A 27,454-nucleotide genomic window follows, 5' to 3' on the forward strand; every position below is an offset into this window, starting at 1 on the left:
GAAAGGGTAAGGCCCTAGTTTTTGTTGCTTCACAACCCAATTCTTGGATAATTGACTCTGGTGCTTTGCACCACATGGCTTCTTCAAAATATGATTTCACCTCTTTAGAGCCATGTTCTATGCCTTCCATCTTGAAGTGCATGGGAGAGGGTCTATTGATGTGGGCAAAGGAACATTTAAGGATGTCCTTTGTGTTCCATCTTTATCAACTAATCTCCTATCTTTTTATCAGATCACTCACACTGGTTCTAGCAAGCGAGTTGAGTTCACACTAGATACAGTGGTAATCAGTGAAATGCATAATGGGTCTACTATTATTGTGGGAAAAGTAGATCATCAATCCAGATTATATCAGTTTTCTCACTTTGTTCCTGACTCTCCTTCGACAGTTTTACTCACTCATGCAGATGAGATTAGTTGTTTGTGGCATCAATGATTTGGCCACTTGAACTATCGTTACTTGCAACAACTCAGTAAACAAGACATGGTTTCAAGGTTGCCTTCTATTCGATTTTCTGATGGAGTTTGCCAGGGATGTATTCTTGGTAAGCATCCTGAGGAGAAGTATGATAAAGGCAAAGCATGGAGAGCTCCACATCTATTGGAGTTGGTACATAGTGACTTGGTAGGACCAGTTTCACAACCATCTTTCAGTAGGGCTAGATATGTCTTAACATTTATTGATGACTTTTCAAGATTTACATGGGTTTACTTTCTCAAACAAAAGTCTGAGGTATTTGAGAATTTTCTAGATTTCAAAGCTTTTGCAAAGAAACAATCTGGGAAGTTCATCAAGATTCTGCATATAGATAATGGGGGTGAATATGTTAATAATTAGTTTGAACAATTTTGTGCTTCAGAAGGTATCAACATGCAGCACACAGTTCTGTACAACCCTTAGCAGAATGGTGTCGCAGAATAGAAGAATAGGTCCTTAAAGGAGATGGCAAATTGTATGATTCACTCCAAGTCTTTGGCACCTCAGTATTGGGCAGAGGCCATCAATTATGCATGTTACATCCAAAACTAAGTTCCTCATAAAGCTGTGAAGGGGGTAACTCCTTTTCAAGCTTGGACAGGTCAGAAACCTACAATTAAGCATTTCTTCTCTTGCATGGGCCCACATTCCAGTAGAGAAATGCAAGGCTATGGATCCGCAGAGCAAGCCTTGCATATTTGTTGGGTATCCAAATGATGTCAAAGGGTATGGACTTCTCCATCCCTCTACACATGAGTTGTTCATTGAGAGGAGTGTTCATTTTGAGGAGAGTTCTTCTATTTCTTCTCATACCACTTCTCCATCCACTATCACATTGGAGACATTGCATGATGATGACAGTTCTTCTGAGGATCTTAATCCTCCTAATCTTGATGAGGAGTCTTCTTCCTCCACTTCAGATGGTGACAATGATGGTGAGGATTCACATTCTTCTCATAGTCATCCTTCAGAGGTTGATGATTCTCCCCCAGACTCTCCAGCTTCAGTGCCTCTTTGGGCTCGACAAACTTTTGAGTTAGCAGGAGATTGGCTTGGTGATCCATCAGATTCTAGAAGAACTAGGTCACAATTTCAATAAGCTCCACATCTCTTCATTGCTTTAGCTTTTGATCCACAGTCTTTTTGAGAAGCTACAGGTGTTCCCGAATGGGATGTTGCAATGCAAGAAGAGTTTAATTCCTGGGAAAGGAATCACACATGGGATTTAGTTCCTCTTCCTAAGGGAAGGAAACTTGTTCGATGGAAGTGGATCTATCGAACAAAATTTACAGCAAATGGGTCGGTTGATAAGTATAAGGCTCGCTTGGTAGCAAAAGACTTTTCCCAAGTTCCAGGGGTTGATTACTCTGAGACTTTTGCTCCAGTTGCTAAGATGAATTCCATCTGGCTTGTCCTTGCTATTGCTGCAACCCATCATTGGGAAGTTCATCAGATGGATGTCAAGAGTGCATTTCTTCTTGGTGACCTTCAGGAGGAAATCTACATGGAGTAGCCATAAGGGTTTGTTCAAGATCCTTCACTTGTGTGTTGACTTTGAAAGTCTCTCTATGGTCTCAAACAAGCTCCTCAAGCTTGGTATACCAAGATGGACTCCTTCCTTCTGACAGTTGGTTTTACTCAATGCCATTCTGATCCTAACATCTACATTCTACACCAGGATGATACTCTCACATTTCTAGTTCTCTATGTTGATGACTTGTTGATCACAAGGAGTCACTCATCCACCATCAAGGTAGTGAAAACTACTCTACATGATAGATTTCTAATGTTAGACTTGGGTCTTCTACATTACTTCTTGGGAATTGAGATTACTCAGTCTTCTTCAAGCATCTTCCTTGGACAACCCAAGTATGCACTCAATATGCTATCTAGATTTTGCATGGCTGATTGTAAGCTTGCACCTACTCCTTTTTTATCTGGGGTCAAACTTGAGGCTAAGTTCTCTTCACCCTTGGTTGATAGCACTTTATATCAACAAATTGTTGGGAGCCTCATCTACTTGACTCATACAAGACTTGACATTTCATATGTGGTGGGCATGGTCTCTAGATTCATGCAGGAGCCACATGAGTTGCATTGGAAAGCAGCTAAGCAGATTCTCCACTACATTCAGGTTACTCACAATTATGAAATTTAGTATGCAGCAGGCATGGATATTGACTTGGTGGGATATACGGGTTCAGATTGGGTGGGTGATTCTCAGGATTGCAAATCCACTTCAGGGTATTGCTTCTCACTTGGTTCTAGTCCAGTTTGTTGGTTGAGTAAGAAGCAGTTTGCAATTGCTCTTTCATCAATAGAGGCTAAGTATCGAGGGGCAGTTAATGCCACCATTGAGGCTATTTGGCTTCAAAATATTCTCACTGAGTTTGGTATTCCAGTTAGGAAGCCTACTATCATCTTTTGTGATAATCAAAGTGCTATACAGATCTCAAGAAATCCAGTTCATCACCAGAGGATGAAACACATTGAGATACATGTGCACTATATCTAGGAGCTCATTCAAGAAGGCATCATTGATCTTAAGTATTGTTCTACAACGGAGCAAACTACAGACATCTTCACCAAACCCTTCACCGAAAGCAAGTTCCTTCATTTGCGATCTCTTCTTGGGATACGACAGGTGTCTACTTCAGGAGGGACTTCTTAGTCCTTCTTTCTTTCTTTCTTTCTCTCCTTATTTAGGGGGGGCTATTCCTCTTATGGGGAGCTTCTTCTTTTGGGGGGGCTATCTATGTACATGGGTACCTAACATGGTTGCATTTGTTGGGACCCATATTTTCACCCACCTAAGCTATGCTTAAGGGGGGGTGTTAGTGTAGGTTTTTTATTTTCCTTATGTTAGGGGGTATTTATTTTTCCTACACATATATTATTTAAGCTTGCTTAGGCTAATAGGAGTGGTTTATATAAGGACACGTGGTGAAATACTTCAGCTACATGTGTAACTCTCCACCTCACATGGGTAGTTGAGTTACACACCCTCTTTTGGCTTGTTATACCACCTCTCATAACCACTATTTTGTCATTTCCTAAGTGGGTTATGGGGTAGTTGGGTTTCACACCCTCTTTTGGCCTTATGTGCCAACTTTCTCAACTCCTTTTTTGTCTTCATGTAAGGAGGTTATGCCACATGTTTTGGCATTTATCAAGAAGGTAAAACCTCCCACTTTTTATGGGGAATAGGAGTTAATGCACCCCTTGGATGTATATGCTTATATTTTTCTATATAATAAGCACTATACTCTCACCTTCACTAGTCAAATTAGTGGAGTGATAGCTCGGTGAGAGTCTTCTCCAAATTCTCCTCTTTGTCTCTATTTCTCTCTCATATTAAAATTATCTTCATTCAGCTATTTTGATCTTCGATCATCTATTGTGTGAGGAGTTGCATGTGATCTACGACCAACATCATATCTTGCTTGATTCTTGCTTCTCGCAGAATCTCACAGGTTGTGACTCTCGATGAAATCTCTTCATCTTCTTATTTGCTAATGACTTCTCACTGGTTAGTAAGCATAATTCTTCCCTCAAATTATGTTTACTCTTCTTTTTATTTTCTATATTATTAATTTCTTAATTATTTTATTAACTAATTCCTCCAAGGATTCTTCTTGAATGGATAGAACCTTTTTCTAGAGTTTTAATAAATTCAAGAAATCTAGCATCCAACTTGACTATTCGTTTTGATAGATTCAGTGTGATTTTAGGAATTTTAGAGACCTTGTACTTGGAGTGGGTCTTTATGTTATCCCAATATCCTAAGAAAAAAAATTTATATCTTCCATAGCCATCAATATTCTTCTTCAAACTGGTTAACAATTGTCCTTACTTTTCTCTTTGCCCACCTTGAAAATTGAGAGATAGGATAGCTTCCATCCCATAGACTAGTACAAAAGGAGTAAAATTTATAGACCATTTTTAAGTAGTGAGGTAGGCCAAGAGTACTACATGACTCTTAATTTTCTAGCCCATTTTATTGGCATCACACATCTTAGTTAAAGTGGTCCCATTTCCTTGTAGAGGTTGATGTGTATTCCTATTATGAGTAATCATAAATCTGGTCGACAATTGAACCTTAATTATTTTTTTGATAATGTGTTTGTAAGGAAGTTAGTGTAGAGAAACAACTTCCTACACTAACCTTGAGAGGAGGGTTATGCAAAAAAAAAAATTGATTCTTTACAACATTTACAAAAATTTAATATAAATAAACATGAATAATGTACATAAGACAACACAATTATTTATGTGGGGAAAAAATCTTTGAGGAGAAAAACCCCACACTCCAAAAGTCATCCAGTATATTACTTAGATATCAATAAAAAAATACAATATACTTGTATAGAAATATTCTCAAAGGAGTATCACCATCTAAATATCCAAAGGTAACTCAAGATCTATAAGACTCTTACAGATAACCTCCATCCCATGCACCTAATATATAGAAGACACGGTAAATGAAACTATCAAACAACGTCACTGAAACATGAGCTAAAGAAATAAATAAATGTGGTGCCTAACTTATCTCTAATATAGGATGCCCTAGTGTCAAATACCACATCAATACATCTAATTCCTTTTTACAACTCATTTATGTGTCCTACATGATTTTATATTTCTCATTTTAGGAGACCGAACTTCTAAAGGCCCTAACATTTAATCTGAGAGTCCAATTAATGAGCCATTTGAAATGCCATAAATTTCTTGAAGTGCTCTATCAATCTACAACTCACTACATTGGTAGCAACCACTTTTGGGCCATAAAATGCCTCTGAGGCCTTCAAAATTGACTTTCAAACTTTAAAAAATAGAAACTTTAATATCTTCAAATCTAGACATGACCTTACAATAAAAAATTTATTGGCATGATTATTTAGCCATTCTGTAGCTTTGGGGAAAATTTTAGACCAATCCATGATTAAATAAAAGCTAACCATAAATAGTAACCTTATGTAAATGCAAGGTTTAGACAACATTTTTCCAAAAAAAATCCACTTTGTCAAACACCTTGTAAGAGAAAATAGAGTATTTACACCATAATTTAATTGCTAAGGTCCTAGAGAACCATAAAATCCTTGAACATCATATGAACTTTTTGTGTGCTTATAGCCTTAGTGAAAAAATCAGCAACATTAATCAAAGTGTCTACCTTAACCAACTTCACCCTACCACCCTTGACCATATGTCTAAAAAAATGATATTGAATATTAATCTTCTTGATCTTGGCATGAAAAGTTAGGCTCTTAGCTAGATATATCACACTCTAACTACTAGAATATACTACCACTGAACTTTGTTATGTTATAATATTTGATCCCGGTCTCTTAAGCTAAATGACATCTTTACAAGCATGAGTAGCTTGTTGCACATATGAGTCTTTGTTTTCATTGATGTCAAACTTTTTGGTGGTTCTTGGTGGTCCCTATTGGTGGATGTCAACCACAAGTAATTTATAATGTAGAGATGTATGAGATGTATGGGATGACAACATGTTATGTTGATTGGTTTGGTTGTTGGTCTTAATGTCAAGTTTGATTAGTGGTTTAGCTATTGGTTCGAAAGTGACATAATGCAAAAGAGTATGGTTTGGTAGTGTTTTAGTTGCATTTTTTATTTTGGTTGTGTCTGGATGTTGGTCGGGATATTTTCTTGTAAGTGATATGATGTAGAATTTAATGTAGACTATGTGCAGTATAATGAGTTGCTTTCAAAAATATGTGGATATGCTGTTTTTAAGAGGAAACTAACTATAAGTATTATAGATGACAAATATTTATGATATGCTATGTTTCCAAAAGGTTGATGTCTTTTTGCTTGGTCTACGAACTTTGTGACTATCTCTAGTGACTATTTTGGTGAATAGTAACTTTGTCTTGTAGTGTATGGTTGTACTGGATATGTATTAGATTAATTTGTGGATTGGAGTAGAATAGCTATGGTAGGCTGATCTTCTTGTATTTCAGCTTTCAGATGCAGATTTGTTTATTATGAGAGCTATCTATGTTTATGTTCAGAGTTTGTGCAGTTTTAGGATGTTGTGGAGGAATGTTTTGTATTCCTTGTCTTTCTAGTACTCTAAGGATGTTGTGGATGATTGTATTATGCTCCTAATACATTATGCTTCTTTTGTGGTGGTCTGCATATCTTATTTTTGGCTCTGGATTAAATGTTTGGGTAAAACATATTTATATGAAATGACTGATGTGTTTTGGTTTGAACGTTTGTGTGTAGAGTCTTTTTGGTGTGAATCTTCACACATCTCTTTTTCCTTTCACATGTAATATTTTGTGTCAATGATGCATATGAACACTACATATTTAAGATGATCTAATAGAGGTTATTGTTGATCTCATTGATATATAAAGGACAAATCAAATATTTTATGATGAGTGTGGATATGAAGTGTATGTGAGAAATATTTATGGTGTGTGTGTAAATATGATGCGAGGTTGAGGTGATACAGAGGTCTAGATGTGTTGCAGTGTAGAGATGAAAGCTGGATCGGATGAGCATTAAGTTGTGAATTGTTATCCACATATTGGTAGATGTTATTCTCTTTTGTAGTTCAATCTATTATTCTTTTTGTAGTTTAAAGCAATCTGCTCCTTGGCCTATGGATTAAATACTTGTAAATACTTATTACATATATTGTGAGTTGGAATTTCATTGTGGTTTTTGCTAGTTTGGGTTTTCCACATAAAAATCTTAGTGTTCTTGTGTGTATGTTTTTTCTGTTTCAGTTATTCACTTTCATGTATGTATGGTGACTAATGTTGTGAATACTTAATTGATTGAATGTTCTTAATCTAATCAAGTTTTAGTATATGATTATCCACCCCCATCCCTAACTATCCCTCTCAACATCTGATAGTGTTCAACAATCTCTTGACAAAAAAATGTCATTGATTTCTGTAATGCCCTGCCAGAAACCTTGAAGGAAAAACATCACAATCTATGCAACTAAGGGTGAAATAATTTTTTCTTTAAAAAGAACAAGTGCTTGAATTAAACCATTGCACATCTAATAACACAGTAGAAGTCTAACTTTTGAATTTCCTAAGGGTCACCAACGAAGATTACTTCGTAAATTATATTAACACCACAGAAAAACCTATTGTTCAGCTATTTTAGGAAAATTAAATGTTTAAGATGAAATCAACACATAAATCTAATTTCCATAATGAAAGAATCATAGTACTCAAATGCATTTATTTCTCATAAATCATATATACAAATGATTAAAGCACCTGAATTAACAAACATTACAATGATTCCCTTTTTCAATATCTACAAATACATGGTTACCACAAATACCATAGATTACAAAGTTACAAAATCAAGGTTACATAAAAGTTTGATACAATGACCTCAAGGTTTCAGCTGAACAATAATCATGAACATGAGCTGGTACATGAACCATGAACCAAGAACTCCAATGAAGCCCTTCCTTTCCTGAAGATACATTCCAGAACATCCGATGGGAAGTGACACTACCACCCGACCATGTGATCCCGAAATGGAACCACCCCACTATGCTACGAGATAGTAGAAAACCCTCAAGCAAGAAAAAGAAGACAAGTACGAAAGATATACATGACTCTGCAAACATTCATGTGACTCAACTCACAAACACAAGTGACTCTAAGGAGAGAGTGTCATCACATAGCTTAAGATGGATACCATGGTACAGCCTCCTAGGTCCCGACTCTCTGTCCTGGTAACCTCTCCTGGCTTCTGGCCCCAACTAAGTCTCATGCAGACCCTACGAATCTTTTCATGAAGACAAGGTGGTTAGTTTGCCATTCCAGGCCTTCTCATAGCATTATGAGCCCTATTCAAGCACTACACCTATGCACGAGGCACATTATCTTAGTTAATATTTATCTCACCCATATCAATTTTTAGGTTATCACTTTTTAACTAACTTCCGACAGGTTATCATGTCATCCACTTTGGTCATGTACCCCACTTGAAAGCCACTCTCTCTCATAGGACACTACAGGAAAAGTCTCTCTATGAGAACTCTATGGTGAAACAGACAACCATACCTAATCCTGACAAACCACAGGTGAAGAATACATGATTTACTAACTAAAGGTTGACCATTTGGACAAAACACACAATGTCTCACATCCATAAAGTTATACATTGACACCTGACCAAGGAAACATAATCACATAGGACACAATGATAATGCAACAAGAATTGGAATTTAAACTTGATAGAAAACACCATTTACACATGATCCTAACACAGGCAATCTTTCCTTAAAACAATCAAATGCATAAACAACTTGCAAATAAAGACTTTTAGAAAATAAGAATTACAACTATATTAATACACTATTTAATAAGTCATAAACCTAATGTTCCAATAGTAAGCCATTACTCCCCAAACTCTCCTAGAGAAGCGACTAATAAGTCTTAATACCTAGGTTCTGAACACAAGCATAAATTTCTTTCATATAATCAAAAAGTGTGCAATATGTTCTTAAACAAAATTCCAATACTATAGCTATAATGTAATTACACTTAATAATCTCTTATTTTCCATTAACTAACCCAAACAATAAATGATACTTCACCATAACTATAACATAAGCCAGATCATAATCATTACTTATAACAAAGACTTTGTAAATAATAATGATCCAAAACTAAAGAAGTTCCTGACCTTTTGCAAAGTTGACCCATATGCAAAACCTCAACGCCCTTCTACCGAATGATAATGTGCCTTGCTTACGAACCTTATCTCCAATATACTCCCAACTCTATCTCAAAAACCAACTCTCTTTGACACTTCCCAAAGTATCCTCTCTATCTCACTATTCTACTCTATTTTTCTCCTCTATTCTATTCTTCCCTCTACTCTAATTCTTTCCTCTTGAGTCCACCGTCCTTCCTTTTATGCAAAAATGAATTCCCCCTTTCTTCCTTCCTCCCACCTCTATTTATCCTAAAATTCCCTACGACTTCTCCCTTATTCTATTCTCTCTAATCTCTTTGTCGCTCTTTTACGTTCTTACTCTCCTCTATCTTGCTACCCACTATCTTCCTATCTTCTTCATTCCATTCTCTAATCCTTCGTTGCATCTCCCCTTCCCTTCTCTTTCAACTCAATGGTCTATATATAGGGTTGTCCTCTACCCTCTTTCCTACTTTCAATCTATCTCTACTAGAGGTGGATTGCTTCTAAGCGACACCACTCAAGATCTAATTGCATCATAACAGTCCTAATCATATTTGAACACCTATGTGTTCAACATGTAAAGTTCTTCATTAACCATTTCATGACACCACACCACTAAAGTGGTTAAGTCCATATTTTTAGATGATACATGTGGCTTTTGACTTCAATACTAAATGGACTTTACTATAAATAACTTCCTAAAAACATGCAAATTAAATAACTATCTAATACACATTGATAATGGTGGATATGGGTGGGTTTACGTGGGTTGGTAAACCACATTATTCTCCAAGTTACTTCCTACATTACTTCCTACCCCTACATTAACTCCTTCCACCACATACCTTAATGAGCAAGGTTGCAAGTTAATCGATGCCTCCACTGTATTTGCATGTTAACGTGGGGCATGGAACGTCAATACCCATCATGGTTTATGCTTACTTGCAACGTGGCTTCCACGTGGAGTATGAAACATTACAAAGGGAGGAGGGCATGTCTAATAAAAGGGAGAAGGGTGTGTATAATAAAAGGGAGGAGGTTGGTCGGTGGTAATATCAACCCCTCCCTTTTATTAAGGGGGTTGGTCGATATTACTATCAACCTCCCTCACATAAACCTTTACTTGTATTAAAGAAACCACCTTTTCTCGGTCATTACTTGTAACAGTTTCTCCATTTCCTAAGTCTCGGTGGCTTCCAGTATACCATTAAACTCGTCGACTTCTACTTGCAAATGTTTGTTATGTGGAATAGCCCTCGTGGTTTTCTACTTTCTACGTGGAGCATGCTTTATCGAAAGGGAGGAGGGTCGACTACATAAACCGGTTTCCCTACCATTACACCATGGTTTGTGAGGAATATATGCCAAGTCAACTAGCTACAGTGGCTAGACTATCGTCTTGACTATCAACTCTTGTAACAGTCATTATCTAAGAGGAACTGCCACCCTTAGTTAAACAAGAATTAACGTTAACTTAAACATAACCGATAATATATTTATATTAAACTTTTGTATTTTAATCAAAGAATTAAATTCTAATTTGGTATTCTATAGTATCAATATCTTATAATATATGATAACTAAAAACCCACCACCTTTTGAATATATACCTTTAACATGTGACTTAATCATATTTTCTATTATTATTTTAAAATTTTAAATTTATTTATTTATAAATAATGACTTATCAATTTTAGTCGCTTATCTAATAAAACCCGCCACTTTTATACAATATGAGACTTTCTATAATTACATATGTGTATTACTTGTATATGGTTAATTTATACAAATATATGGTCAAACCATATTCTTATATAATACGTATATATATAAACATAAACCTTTTATTTTAACCTCAAATGATTACGTAGATATATACAAAATTCATGGAGTAATCATATTTCACGATAATTGAGCATGACTCCTAATTACCTATATGCATATATATATATATGTATATGTCTGAGTCCAAATCAACATATAAAATACGTATAACTTTTAGTATAATTTGAAAACCAAACATTGAATATCGTTTCGATAATTCACCTACCTCTACATGAAGGATGTTAAATCCTCGCATCACTATTTAATTCACATTATCAACAATTTTTCACCCTTCATAAACAAATAAAACATAACATGAAGTAGTTAAAATTACTAAACACACAAACTGAGAAAACATCAAGCAATTAGGCATAAAAGAGCAAACAACAAAATACGAAGCCCGAACAAACTGACCGGATGACCAACTGATGACACTCACATGAGTGTAACTGAATCAAATAGGGTCAACTACTATCTCCTCCACTTCCATCAAAAAATATAAGGCACACTCAGACCTATGAATCCAGGTGGAGACAATACCCCGTACCTACTCGGTACTTGTACCTGCAATATCCTACATCACCAAACCACACATGTGTATATACAATATAGAAAATATGACATGCACACCGATGAAGGAGAATCATGACATTCCTTGTCTCACTAGAACGAGTGAAGGAAAATTGTCCCCTTGCATCCAATACACTCGTAGACACACAACATATAATCCCACATTGCATAGTTAGAATAAAGTGTTAGTACACAGCAATAATTCATAAAATGCCATAAATCACAAGTACTGAAATGTTGCAAATAAATTATGCATTCCATATCCAGATTAAGCATGAAATAATGTCATATAAGTCTGAATAACAAAACATGGTAATGTATCCATTGAAAACAACCAAAATAAAATACGAGTTCAATGAGTTCAAACGAGTAGGGGTACTACAATTTCAACTGGATTTGATGAGAGTTGCAAAAGGATTTCTTGGATCCATTGATGTCAATTTGGTCACATTTAGGCTGCAAAAGAGTCATTTCCTTGAGTGGTTACAACCATGGTGCATTTCGGTGAGAGAGTTTGAGTGTCTCCTTGACATCCTAGCAAGTCACCATGACTATGTGTTTCGCTATGAAAGCCATCAGGTTCTACAAACATCATATGTTACATCACATTCTAGTTTTGAGGTGACTCTGCAATTCTCTTGTCGATCTCTATGTTTTTAAACAAGACCTTGTTCTTTGACAAGACTGGTTTTACCTTTTGTCAACCTTTGTGTTTTATCAATATGAATGTCTCTTTGGTGTGACAGCTTATGTTTCTTTCCAATGATGAAGACCACAAGTGAACAATGAGAGGGGGGGTGAATCAGTGATAATCTAAAACTTCAATCAGGTGTGTGTGCAAATAAAAACAAAACTAGAATCATACAACACACAAGGACACATCACATACCACCAGTAATTACGAGGAAAACCTAGTGTGGGAAAAACCTCGGTGATAATAGCTACTGGAATCTACTACTCCAATCCATCCTCACAAGTAAATCATAGTTACAATATGTTTTAGGGATCTGACCCAAGGAGCACCAACCCCTAATATTTTGAGGACCAACTCAAGGAGCACCTACCCCTGTTCTAAGAACCCATTCAAAGATACACAGTGATTCAATAAATAATTTATTACAATTATAGAAACCTTGTTACAAATGAGTTTTGTAACACCTATCTGTTGCTCTGAAAGATGCTTTTCTTTTGCAATTACTTCTCTAATTTTGGCTCTACTTCTTTTCTAGTCTACCTCTGCAACACTTTCTTCTCTACCCTATTCAATAATCACTTAATTAAACTTATCCTTCTCTCTACTTCTATTTCAACAACCACATCACACTATGTCCACTACTGAGTTCGTAAAGCACACATCACCTCCAAATAGTCAGTTGGATCATAACTCATCACATGCAGCACAACTATTGTTCTTCCTCATTGTCATGTCCCATGATTTGTACAATTTCTAATGTAGCTTGCATATCGTTCACTTAGTCAGTTTGTATTTGGCCAGTAAACATTTCAAGTTTCTAGACGCACCAACATGTGTTCATGATTAGCTTTGAATCTAAGTCATTGATCTGCTAGATCCAACTAGGAGGGCTTGATCATAATTGTCATCATGGTAGTTCCATGCACCACATCATCTTTGTGCTTGTCGGAATTCAATGTGTCCTCAAAGCCTTCCTCAATCTGCATCCAAGTCACTTTATCAAATTGGGTCAAACATCCATGTGGACAATTGTAGTCAGGGCATGCTTTGCAAACATGTTGCACATATCGGGTTGACTCATTCCAACACAATTCCTCAAAGCTCTATCAGTATAGCTTTAACTCTTGGGCTAACATCTCGCATCTACTCCACCTTCACAAATTATCTCGATGACCTTGTGATTCCTTTGGTCCCTTTCATCGGCATGAGTTACTCTAATGAAATCCTCACCTTTGATTTCACTTATCACCATAAGCTATCCCAAATGAAGAACTTCCAAGCCAAATGACCACATCTCAAAATAACCATAACTATCGGCATAGGAAAAATATACTAGAATGACAGTATAAGTTATTTTGATGACATATTGTCCACCTTCCTTTATCGGTATAGGTATTTTGAAATATATGTACCCATCGGAATAGCCAACAATATCTGATTAATATCTAGACACTAACCCGTCAACACAAACTTATTCCGATGACCCAACATAAACAAGCATTGGCATAGCTATTCCAAAATCAAAACACCAAAAACCTTCTCCATATTAGCATATGTTATTTCGATTAAGAAAGATTCCATAAAGATGACCTTGTCATTCCTTTGTTTTGTTGCTATGAGTTATGCCAATGATCATGCCAAGGGGTCTTCTCTTCATTCTTCCTCTATCAGAATATCTTACACTATCGCCATTGTAAGAATTTGTCATCCCGCCTTTGTCAATTATTCTGATAGGTACCCCAAGTTTTTGTTTCAGCCAAGCTATACTGTTATAGTGATATTGAAACAGCTTGTTCTATTGATATCTCAAAAAATTGCTACTCCACCTATGTTCATCTATTTTGATGTGTAGCACATACTTTGTATTTGGAACAAGATACTCCGATAGACAAAACACAACAGAAACTCCACACAACCCGACATCGGCCTAGTTATTCTGATCAAGCCACCAGAGTAGATATCACTTGCACAACACTTGTTTCTCTGCATCCTCTTAGCATCCCTACAGTACTTGTTGACATCAATGACAATAATGCCAATAATACCCCCCTTTGGCATTGATGTCAACACATGAACCGGAAATGTCTTCTCTCCCCCTTTGACAACAATGATAAAGGGCATTCTCCAGCTGAGCAAGATGAACCATTATTACAATATAAAGGCAAGGCCACTATTGCTTACACAAATTCAGATCTCCCCCTAAGACTAGACATGACGTTCAAGGAAAGGAATAAGTAAACCAATGAGCTCCCGTTGAAGCACAGATTTTTGTAAATGCTTAAGTGCTAAAATAAATTGGGACAACCCCCAATTTGAGTCTCAAATATTCAAAAGTGTCCTTGGGTAGAGGTTTTGTAAAAATATCAGCCACTTTCTCACCTGTGCATACATATTCAACCTTGACTTCCTTGTCAGCTACCTTCTCCCTCAAAAAATGATAATTAATTGCTATATGTTTTGTCCTTGAGTGCATGACAAGGTTCTTGGAGATGTTGATTGCACTTAAACTGTCACATTTGATGGAGATTAGATCTGCATAGTCTACCTAGATATCCTTGAGTGTTTGCTTCATTTAGAGAACCCGTGAACAACATTTAACAATAGCTATGTAATCTTCTTCAGCAGTAGATAAAGAGATGTATTCTTGTTTCTTGTTGTTCCATGAGACTAATCTACCACTAAGGAAGAAGGCACCACCACTAGTTTTGTTCTTGTCATCAATACATCTTGCCCAATCAACATCTATGTATGTTTCTAAGCTAAAATCACCACTCTTTGAATACCATAGACCATAATCAAGTGTTCCCTATAAATACTTGAAGATTCTTCTAACTGCATTCACATGTGATTGCTTTTGAGCAGCTTGGAATCTAACTACCATGCACACTTCTTGCACAATATCAAGCCTTGAGGTTGTGAGATAAAATAGGCTGCCAATCATGGATCTATACAAGGTCTGATCTACACTAGGTGACTCATCATCTTTGTTTAATTTTCATCATCTCACCATGGGAGTACTAACAGGTTTACTATCATCCATTTGAAACTTCTTCAACATGTCCTTAGCATACTTGGTTTGTGATATAAATATACCCTTTTCTAGCTGAGAAACCTGCAAACCAAGAAAATATGGCAGCTCTCCAAGCATAGACATCTCAAACTCAGACTGCATTTGATCAGCAAAATCCTTGCATAGGGCATCCTTGTTGCTTCCAATGATGATGTCATCTACATATACCACAACAATGATCATGTGATTACCATCTTCCTTAAAGTATAAGTTGTTGTTAACATTCCCTTTTCTGAATCCTTTTTGTTGGAGATATTTGTCTAACCTAGAATACCATGCCCTTGGTGCTTGTTTTAAACCATATAAAGCCTTTTTCAACCTACATACAAAATTCTCATCTTCATGTAGCTGAAATCCTTTAGGTTGCTCTATGTAGACTTCTTCTTCAAGATTTCCATTCAAGAAGGCAGATTTGACATCCATCTAATATAATTTATATCCCTTATATGTTGAGAATTCCAGGAACATTCTGATTGCTTCAGGTCTTGCAACTGGTCCAAATGTCTCTTCAAAATCTATTCCTTCAACTTGAGCATATCCCTTGCATACCAATCTAGATTTTTTTCTTATGACCTTACCTTCCTCATTCATCTTATTCCTATATACCCATTTAGTCCCAATGATATTCTTATCAGCAAGTCTAGGAAAAAATTCCCATGTTTTCTTCTTTTCTATCTATTGCAGTTCTTCTTCCATAGCTTCTATCCACTTCTCACTCTTACTAATTTCATCATAATTCTTTGGTTTCATTTGTCATGAGGCAAAAATTACTTGCTCATTGATCCTTGTAAGTCTTCTTCCAGTTTGCACACCTTCATTTTTGTCTGCTATAATTTGATCCTCATGATGATTTTGTTGGCAAATGCACACTCCAATGAGAAATTGTAGGTGATTGAAGGTTTTGTCATTGATGGCAACCTTGCAATCATATGATACTAGCAAAAAAAATATACTAGCACCGGAAACAACAAACTCTACACCAACACATAGAACACCAACAGTGAAAGGATGGATACCGGCACTCTGGCCGACAAGAATTTTGTTGATAATATATTTTGTAATTAATTGCAAAATCATTGTTAGCCAACATGGTAAGTTGTAATATGACTCATATATGTATGAGATCATTGTAGAACATTTAAGAATAGAGTTATAGGAAAAATTATGCAGACCTAATATGCGAATTATAGGTTAAGGGTTTATGTATGAAGCAGAGCTAAAATCGGTACTGGATCTGGCATAGCAGATGCTAATTTGAAGTCGTACAAGACATTGGATTTGTATAATCCATTTTTGTAAGTCAGTGTGACTTCCTTTGTAATTGATCAGTGAGCTCTAGGCACTTGGCCTTTCTGCATGTGCAGGCCCCTCATGTAAAACAGTAATATTCCCTTATTGGCCAGTAAGTGAATATTGTGGGTCACAAATCCCACCAAGGTTTTTCCCACACCGAGTTTACTCGTTAAACTACTGTGTTATGGTGTGCTTCTCATGTGGTTGTTGTTATTCTTGTTTACTGCATTATTTTTTGTTTACCAATACACAGTATTGATATTCTTTACATGTCTTAATTCAAGTAAATTCACAAACCGGTTAGATATTGATTCACCCCCCTCTCTTAGTATCTTTGGGAATCCTAACAATTGGTAGTAGAGCTTGGTCCTCTATTTTCAGAAGCCTAATAGCTTGAGGAATATCTTGTCACTAGTAGAGATGGAAAACTTGAGAGAACAATTGAAAATAGCTCTTTCAGACTATGATGCAGAAAAGGTGAAGAATATCAAACTTGAAGATGATCTAAAGGTTGCTCAGGATATCATTCAAGCACTTCAAGAAAATCTTACCATTGCAAGAAATAAGAGAAGAGAACTTTGTGAAAAGATGTAGAATGAGAATGATGAAACAGAAACTCTTAATGATCTAGTAAACAAGCTAAGACAAGAGATCAGTACAACATAGAATGAGATGTAGGATATGACTATGAGATTTTGTAAAGAAATTGAAGATAGGAAGAAGAATGAAGAAGACTTGGCCAGAAAACTAAATGATGCTGGAAATGAGAACACAAGACTTAGTCATGAAAATGATATGTTGAAGACAGATCTAATGCACACACAAAATGACAGAATTGAACTCATAAGATAGAAAGGAATCTTGGAAAGCGAACTAACTGCTGCAAATCATCATAAAGAAAAATTCAAGAAAAGTTCAAAAGAACTTGGTGACATATTGAAGTATTAGAAACCTAATGGTCATACAAATGGGCTTGGCTTTGAAGTTGGTGAAAGCTCCAGTACTGCAAACAATCATGATCATGGCAAACCGATAAGACAACCTACTACTTACAAATTCAATGGCAAATGCTTTAACTGTTACAAGTATGGTCATAGAACAAATCAGTGTAGATCTAGAAATTATTAGAACACTAATACACCCACTGGTCAATGTTCTAAATGCATCAAAGTTGGTCATAATTCAGAAAATTGCAGAATGAATGTGAGATGTTATGTTTGTGGAAGATTTGGGCACTTATCTAATCAATGCAGAACAAATATCGGCATAGGATATGGGAAAGCTATTCAAAAGAACAATGTGACTTGTTATGCCTGTAACAAGATAGGACATATTGCTAAATTTTGTAGAAGTAAGGCATCACTGGCAAATAACAAAGGTCCTAGTTTGAAAGGTAAAGAAAAAGTTGAAGAGGTAAATCAAGAATTTTCAAAACAATGGATCAGAAAGTCAGATCAGAATGTTGATATGATTACACCTCCATTGGTAGAACAGAGTAACACTCCACCAGTAGGAGACTCCTTATCTAACTGAAGAAAACTCTTTTGAGGGTTTAGCAACAACATGAAAAACATGCTATTATTCCCTCAGTTGATGGTGAGAATTTGAAATTACTTCTATACTAGCAGATGACATAAGTTGTGACTTAACCAGAAAGCATTAAATGTGGTAGTTAGCAAAAATAACATTATAAAGCAAGTTTTTTGGCTATTTTTTCATTCACCGAGCATTCAAATCTTTGAGAGCGCAAAAATTCTTGAGTGAAGGTACTCCAAGCAAAGAAGTGAAGCAATCCAACAAAGCATTCATCATTAAGGCAGATTGAGGTATTTATAGCTATGGCATCTTCATCCACTCCTGAATTTATTGCAAACCCTACAGTTGTTGAAGTTTTTAAGTGACCTAGACCTATTTTTCAACTAGTTCCTGAAATTGCTAAGAAAGATGATAGCATAGGTGCATTCTCCCAAATCCCTAAAGGAGTAGTATATGTTGAAGACCCTAGAATGTATATACATTGTCATATTGATGAACTAGGTGATGATGAAATTAGGAATATGTATGAGACTATAATCTATGATGAATCCATAAATGTCAAACCTAAACACAAGATAGTAGAAACCCTAGGTTTCACTGAAATACTTAGTATCTCGAATTTCCCCAAGGATATCATAAGGATTGTGTTAAGCAAAGTACATGGTGAATTTTTTGGTTAGACTCTATTCACAAGATCACAAAAGAAGTGGAAAGGGTAGTAACAAGGTTACCTTCCATCGACAACAGACCTAACAAAACTAAGAAGGTCTCAAATGACTTAGTGACAAACCTAACCAGTGCAACATTTGATAAAAGATCACTAAGGGTAAATGATGTAAAGGATACAAATATCAGATTTATTAGTATGATCTTAGGTTACAAGGATACACATGCAAAGAGGTTAAACTTAGTTTCTAGCCTATGTATTAAGAGTGCCTATGATATGGTAAATGATAATGCAAGGATAGACATATGTGAATGGCTTAAAGATGAGCTAATAGACAATCTAGGAAAGATCAAAAGGGAAAAGAAAGGAACATTCAGATCTGGAAACCTACTTGTTTGTCTGATGCTATACATAACCAAACAAGTACCCAGTATTGGTGCTAAATATTTTGGATTTGATATACCGGTAGGAAAACAACTATTAGAATTGTTGAACAATATGGGAGAGAGTAGGGAGAAAACCATAAATGAGCACTTTCAAGCACTAAAGGCTCAAATGAAAACAAGAGTAAGGCTATCACAAGCTATTGTGGATAAGTACCAAAAGGAAATCTGTTCTGTAATAAAGAAAGATGAAATTTGGATGGAGGCAGTTATTCCTAGAACCATCTGGGTAACTGAAATGGGGTATGAGACTGATGACAACATAATAGAAACTTATGCAAAAGTCCTCCTGGAAGCTCCTAAGGAACCGGAAGAAAAGGTATTTGGTAATGTTGAAACTTTAGAAAGCCAAATTAAATCAAGGAAAAGAGTTAAGAAGGCTGAGGCAACTGTTAGAAAAGGAACTCAGTAAGAAAAATCTATTAAAGAAGATGTGCTAAAACAAACCGGTATAATTGAAAGTGAGTTGGAAGCACTTCAACCGGAAACTCACCTTTCACCAGTTGGAACTTCTTCAGAAAGTGACATACCTGCTATATTTAGGAGAGTTGAAAGGAAAAGAAAACCTTCACTGAAACCTTCTCCTACACCAAAGAGGACAAGATAGAAGCAACAAGTAGTGAGGCCCCCAACAAAGAAATTAACTCCAAAGAAAAAGAAGATGACTCCTAAGAAGAAGACACAACAAACTATTGCACCCATTGATAAACTTCTTAGTGAAATTACAGAGGATGGAAAGTTAAAGAACATCAACAAATATTATGACACACTATCCGCTAATGACAAAGAGAAAATAGAGAACAGTGCAATCTTACACTTAGATATTTTCAAGAAATTTTTGATGCAAGTTGTTGATGAAATACTAGCAGATCTATATAATAGACTAGAAGCTAGAAGAGTAGCTATTGTTGAGATAGATAAGAAAATAAAGATTGAAAAACTACTTGCAGTGCACCTTGTTAACTCACCTGATGAGATAGATCAATTAATCTCTGAGGCTAATCAGTCAGTATTCTCAACTACTCACTAGCATGTAGCACTGATGGTAGGAAGAGTGAATCAGGTAACAAAGGAAACAATAGATGCATGGGACATATTTCCGGTAGAAAAAGAGAAACAGGAAGAGTATCAAAAACCTAAAACCTTCAAGGTATATCAAAAGGACAGGGACAAAGGAAAAGGTAAGGTAGGTGGACCTCCCAGTATAAAGATAACAGACAACTTACCCCCACTGCCTCTAGATACTCCATCATTAGACACTATTGACAATCAACCGGCAATTGAGAGTATGGACACACCACATGAGGATACAAATCCTAATTCTGAGGTGTTATATATAGTGAACATTGACACTCACAAAGTCAATATTGTGGTGGATAAGGAATCTACTAAGAAATTAGATGTGGCAACAGAGCCACCGGTAGGAAATATTACAGTAGAAAACGTTGAAATTGGGGATCTAAAACAAACTAAAGGATCAAGTGAACCCCCGGACACTAGAAAGGAAAAAACCTCAAATTTGCATACTAATGCATCCACTAAGCCACCAGAACCTACTAAAACTAAAAAACCAACTGAGTCACCAGCAACAGGCAGCATAGAGGAAAAACCAGTAGTGGACAACATAGAGAAATAGGTAGAGCAACAGGCTCCTTCATTGGTACCGACATAGACAGTGCCACCGACCCAAAATGAAAAGCCTAAAATTTTGTTTGTAGAAATGCAAACCCAAACAGATCCTCCAGAGAAATAGGAAAGCAAAGCTACAACTACAACTGACGGATTACAGATTGTAAAAATTATTGGACAAACATCTAGTATAGCCATGACAGAATTCAAACCTACTAATGTAGCTGAGGTCTTATTAGATTCAATAAAGAAAATAATAGAGTGCAATGCACAAGACGATAAGGCTATAGATGACACTTTACCAATTTTGAAGATGATAGCACCAAAGTGCAATGTTGAGAATAAAGATTCTTTGAGCCAATTAGACACATTGTCTAAGTATATAACCGGCAACCTAATAACACTGGACAAAATACATGAGGATACATTTAAGGAAAGAATGATAAAAGAGAAAGAAAAATTCTTTATGGAAATTGTGAATAAGAATAAAGAGGAAATGGATACTCTTTTACCAGAACTCAGTGAAATCATTCTTGACTTCAAGAAATTGTACAGGGACACTTGCAAAATAGATGTATTAATAGAGGATCTTTTCAAAGAAATCAAAAAAGCACAGGATAAGATTAATAATATTGTTGATAATCTGATTGGAACATCAGACTCTTTTTTGGAATTAGAGAAGAAAATTACAGAGCAGGAAGAGAAAATCAAGAAACTAGTAAATGAAAAACAAAGAATAAAGGACAAAGCAAAGGACTTAAAATGCAGACTTGGTCCAAGACTAGAGTATCTTATTTCTTTGAGAAAAGAAATATATGAGGCTCGGGTTCCTAGAATAAAGACACCAGAAGAGAAAATGTACATACTCACCGGTACAGAATAGAGGACTCAAGAAGCCATAAAAGACTGCAAAACATTCAACAATGGAATAAATCTAGTTTTGACAAACATTTTTTAGATTGTAACCCACCGGTTACAAGAATTCAGGCAGGAATCCACTGACAATGAATGAAAAACTTTGTCATTGATGTCAAAGTGGGAGTAGAGGAATGAGAAAAATGGTTCATCTACTAAGGGGGAGCACACGGTTTTTGAGCATACAGTTTTGGTAAGACATTTTTGGCAGACTATTTTTGGATATCATTTTTGAACACTTTTTTATTTTTCTCATGAGTGTTGCCATCAATGCCAAAGGGGGAGATTGTTGGAAAATGCACACTCCAATGAGAAATTGTAGGTGATTGAAGGTTTTGTCATTGATGGCAACCTTGCAATCATATGATACCTAAAAAACAAATATACCAGCACCGACAATGACAAACTCTACACTGGCACACAAAACACCAGCAGTGAAAGGATGGATACCGACACTCTGGTCGACAAGAATTTTGTTGATAATATATTTTGTAATTAATTATAAAATCATTGTAAGCCGACATGGCAAGTTGTAATATGACTCATATATGTATGAGATCATTGTAGAACTTTTAAGAATAGAGTTATAGGGGAAATTATGCAGACCTAATATGCGAATTATAGGTTAAGGGTTTATGTATGAAGTAGAGCTAAAACCGGTACTGGATCTGGCATAGCAGATGCTAATTTGAAGTAGTACAAGACATTGGATTTGTATAATCCATTTTTGTAAGTCAGTGTGACTTCCTTTGTAATTGAGCAGTGAGCTCTAGGCACTTGGCCTTCCTACATGTGCAGGCCCCTCATGTAAAACAGTAATATTCCCTTATTGGTCAGTAAGTGAATATTGTGGGTCACAAATCCCACCAAGGTTTTTGCCACATCGAGTTTCCTTGTTAAACTACTGTGTTATGGTGTGCTTCTCATGTGGTTGTTGTTATTCTTGTTTACTGCATTATTTTTGGTTTACCAGTACACAGTATTGATATGATTTACATGTTTTAATTCAAGTAAATTCAGAAACCTATTAGATACTAATTCACCCCTCCCTCTCAGTATCTTTGGGAATCCTAACAGATTTTTCTAAACATACTTATTTGGTGTCTTATTTGGTGCCTCTTCTTGTTCATTCTCAAATTGTCCTTCATATTCAACATAAGGTTCTTCAATCTGATTTACTGTATTTTCCCTTCCTTTGTGAAATTTCTCATCTATTCTAACATTCACACTCTCAACCACTCTCCTTAGTCTTTTGTTGAAATACCTGTAAGCTTTGCTATCAGTATAATAGCCCAAGAAGATACCCTCATCACATCTTGATTCAAAACTACCTAAACCATCTTCATCTCTTTTAATAAAGCATTTGCTACCAAACACCTTGATGTACTTGACTGGGGGTTTTCTATCATACCATATCTCATAGGGTGTCATTTTGTTGTTCATTCTTAGCTGAACTCTATTTAGTGTATATAAAGTAGTATGGATTGCCTCCATCCAATATATATCAGGCATATTTGCTTCATTTAACATAGTTCTTTCCATCTCCTCGACTATCCTATTTTTCCTTTCTACAACACCATTTTGTTGTGTCATCCTAGGGGTTGAATATTGTCTTCTAGTTCCATGTCTTTCACAATAGTCTTTGAATTCTCCATGGTCTAATTTGAGACATTTCAGTTTATAACAACTTTCTTTTTCAACCAACTTTCTAAAAAATTTTAATCTTTCAAATACATGTGACTTGTCTTGCAAGAAGGTAACCCATGTGATTCTTGAAAAATCATCAATAAGTAGTATGAAATATCTCTCACCATTTAGAGCTCTTGTCCTAGTAGTGTTACTACTTATCAAGTTGCCATTAGTTTTATGTCAAAGTTATACTATATACTCTAGTCGGTTACTACTACCAAAATATTCGGCCGATATAAACAGTCTAGTATGTTACAAAAGAAAGTAGTATCAGAGCACAGTATCCACCGAGCTGTCTACTGAGCAGAAAATATGACACACTGAGTTGATATACACCGAGTGAAATGTGTTACCAAATTCAATGAACCTAGACATGCATATGAAAATGTGTTACAAGATCGAGGCACATAGAACCGTTATCACATTGGAAATTGCACCTAAAGATTATGTATGATTTTGAGGTCATCTAACCAATGAAATATTTTGCATGGTTATTCATTCAATAAAACATGTTTGTAAGATTGAAGCAATGAATTGGATCACCATCATAAGAGATCTATTTATACAACATGAATTGAGATCAAAAATATACATGCAGCATGACAGAAAGGAAGTTATTGAGATATATGAAGCAAGACATGTGAAAGCACCAAATGTTATGACTGTTATAGAGACACAGAGGTCATCGAGAAAGTTTTTAGAAAACAGTCAAAGAATAGGGTAAATAGAAGGGTTTACTGAGTTACTATATGGGTTATTGAGGTATGCTATAAGCAAGGTAATCTATTCTGAGCACATAGAATCTGCTATAACATTCTAGATGTAAAGTTGCAGATATTTGTAATGATTTTATTGTAATATTTTGAAGTTGTAAGAGAAACCTTTAACAGGGTAAAAGACTCTAATCAAGTCTATAAATTGTAAAGCCTCTAACCAGGTGCAGCATTTAGATTAAGTGTTGTAAAATCCTTTAGCAAGGTAGATCTAATAGATCTTGTTACTCCTAACAGGGTAAGCTATCAGAAATATATAAACATGTAGCTCTAACCGAGCACTCTTTATTATTGCAGTAGTGAAGTTGTGGGTGCCATCCCCACCACAGTTTTTCTCTCTAACCAAGAGTTTATGCATAACCAGAATATATGTGTTATGGAGTGAATCATGTATGATTGTTATCTATTTGTTTTAGCTTTATATTATGTTACTGCACTATTCAGTTTATGCATAATAGTAAAGTTATTGTTGAAGAAAAGTTTTGATGTACTGATTCACCCCTCCCCTCTTAGTACATTAGCTTTCCATATTGGGCCTAACAAGTAGGACCACACAGATCAGTATGCACAAGCTCTAAAGGCCTTATGGTTGAGTAATCCTTTATCTTGAAGCTTACTTTAGTTTGCTTTCCTCTTAGACACTCATCACAGAAAGTGCTTGCTGGCTTGATGATCTATGGTATATGCCTCACATATCCTTTCTTGTTGACATTGACAAGATTGTAAAAATTTATGTGACCCAATCTTATGTACCATAACCAACTCTCATCAACTTGTCCCATCATGCATTGGGACTCATAACACTCCTTTAAGTTATATACATTTCCATCAGTGCTTTTTCCTTCTTCAATCAATTTATCATTTCTCCCCTTTTTGATTTCACATCCTTTTGAATCGAAACTAAACTTGTATCCTTTGTGACACATTTGACTAACACTCAACAAATTGTGTTTTAAACCTTCCACATAGTATACATCATGAGCTTTTATTTTCCCATATATGTTGAGAGTACCTTTGCCTTTGATTTTGATTGATGAATTGTCTCCAAACCTCACTGAGCCACCATTCCTATCTTCAAGATTGATAAATTTCTTTTTACCACCAGTCATGTGATTTGAGCAGCCACTATCTACTACCCATAAGTTCTTCCTTTCAACATGTAGGGTAGTTTGAACAATCAGACTTGACTCAGCCTTGTCCTTATCTTTTTCAACACAAACCTGTTTGGTTTCTTTCTTCTTGTATGTTGTTATTTTCTTATCTGGATTGGCTTGAGGTTCCAAGGTTGAAATTTTCTTCTTTTTCTTAGCTATTCTAATTTTACAATGCTTTTCTATGTGTCCAAGATTTTGACAATGATAACATTTGAGATTTCTATTGAATGATGAACTTGAGGAACTGTTATAGGACTAAAAATCATAGCTTCTACACTCATAACTTCTATGACCAATACCATTTCAATGATAAAAAATGATATTTGCATCTTTAAGAGCAGTAAAAGGATTACTGCTTTCATAACTAGGAAGAGACCTACTCAAAAGCCTACACTCAACAACTCTATGACCATAAGTATTACATTTATAGCAGTAGCCATGGAATTGTGGTACATACCAATTATTGTTGTCTATGTTTCTCATTGGTCTCCATGAAGCAACATAACTCAATCTTCTTGAGTTCTTCCTAGTGTCTTTGACTTTTATGAAGCCATCATTATCCACCTTGGGATCAGCATGTTTTCTCTTTGCAGTAGCAACAAATGGTTTCTTCATGTCTTCAACAATTGTAGTTAGATCTATTTTCTTCCTTGGTGCATCCTTGACTATGAAGGTTTTCCTATTATCATTGTTACTTGAAGTAACAAAGTGTATTTCCTTTCTTGATAAGTCTTTACTTGTAGAACACTAACCAACATCAAATCCAACACCCTCTATATATTTGGAATGCTTCTTTTTGTTTAACATTTTATCCAATGCATCAGTGTTGCCCTCATACTTGATTCTTACCTTAAGTTCATCTTTGCACTTTTCAAGTTCCTTTCTGAGATTTAGTTACCTCACGAATTTTCTTAGCTTCATCCAATTGTGTTCTCAGATCTAAAATGTTTTCCTTAGACTCCTCAAGACATTTGTCCAATCTATCTTGTTCTTCAGCAGCATCATACTTAACCTTTTTTATATTCTCTCCTTACTTTTTGAGTTCTTCAAGTGCACTCATGAGTTCAGCTTCAAGATATACCTTAGCTTCAACTTCCTCTTCCTCATCAACAACATATTCATCATGCAACTCTTCTAGTGCCATAAAGAGATTGACTTCTTTTTCATTCTCACTACAACACTCATCAGACATACTTTCTTCAGTAGTAGCATCATCCTCAAATGTGTAAAGATTGTTCATCCTTCTAAAATTTCTTCTTCTTGGCTTGAAAGAATTCTTCATCTTCTCTTTACCATAAGTCTTCATATTTTGCTTCTCATCTTCATCCTTCTCTCCATAAGGACATTTAGATGTAATGTGTCCAATCTTACCACAGTTGAAACATTTAAAAGGGAGTTTACCTTTATATTTTCCTAAACCTTTCTTGAGTTTCCTTGCAAAATTGGCTATAGAAGCATCAGATTCATCTTCCTCCTCATTGACAACTTCTTCTTTTCCTTTCTTTGTAATGTTGAAAGCAGCTTCTCTTTTTTAAGTTTCACTACCAATTGTCCTCATCTCATAGGCTAATAAGGAACCAAATAACTCGTCCATGGAGAAATTTTTTAGATCCTTATCTTCTTCTATTTCAGAGACCTTTGTATCATATTTTGAAGTGATTGATCTCAGCACCTTTTTGACAGTGACTTCATCTTTGAATTCCTCTCCAAGTCCTCTTATAGAACTCACAATTTCATTTACTTTTTCTACATAATTCGCTATCTTTTCCTCTTCTTTCATTTTTAGGCTTTCAATTGAGCCCTTAGATTTTGCAATTTGGCTTCTTTCACTTTGGTATCTCCTTCATATACTTTTTGTAGCTTATCCCCTGTTACCTTTGCTGAAGTGCAGTGCAAGATTTTGACAAACTTTGTATCATACAAACCACATAAGATTGCATTCTTAGATTTGGCATCATTCTCATATTCCCTCTTAGCATCAGGGTCGGTAGGATGAACTTGAGGAAC

At 35.7% G+C, this 27,454-nt stretch overlaps 1 protein-coding gene across 1 annotated transcript in view; it reads right to left on the minus strand.

Moving 5' to 3' along the window:
• Positions 1–26,687, minus strand: part of LOC131028156 (uncharacterized) — a 39,189-nt gene extending 12,502 nt beyond the window's left edge. Inside the window, exon 1 of the mRNA XM_057958376.2 lies at positions 26,529–26,687. Coding sequence (XP_057814359.2) covers positions 26,529–26,687 — 159 coding nt within the window. The remainder of the gene's footprint in view (positions 1–26,528) is intronic.
• Between the last annotated feature and the right edge of the window lie 767 nt (positions 26,688–27,454).

This window comes from Cryptomeria japonica, chromosome 4 (genome assembly GCF_030272615.1).
Source record: "Cryptomeria japonica chromosome 4, Sugi_1.0, whole genome shotgun sequence".
NCBI classification, from domain to species: Eukaryota; Viridiplantae; Streptophyta; class Pinopsida; order Cupressales; family Cupressaceae; genus Cryptomeria; species Cryptomeria japonica.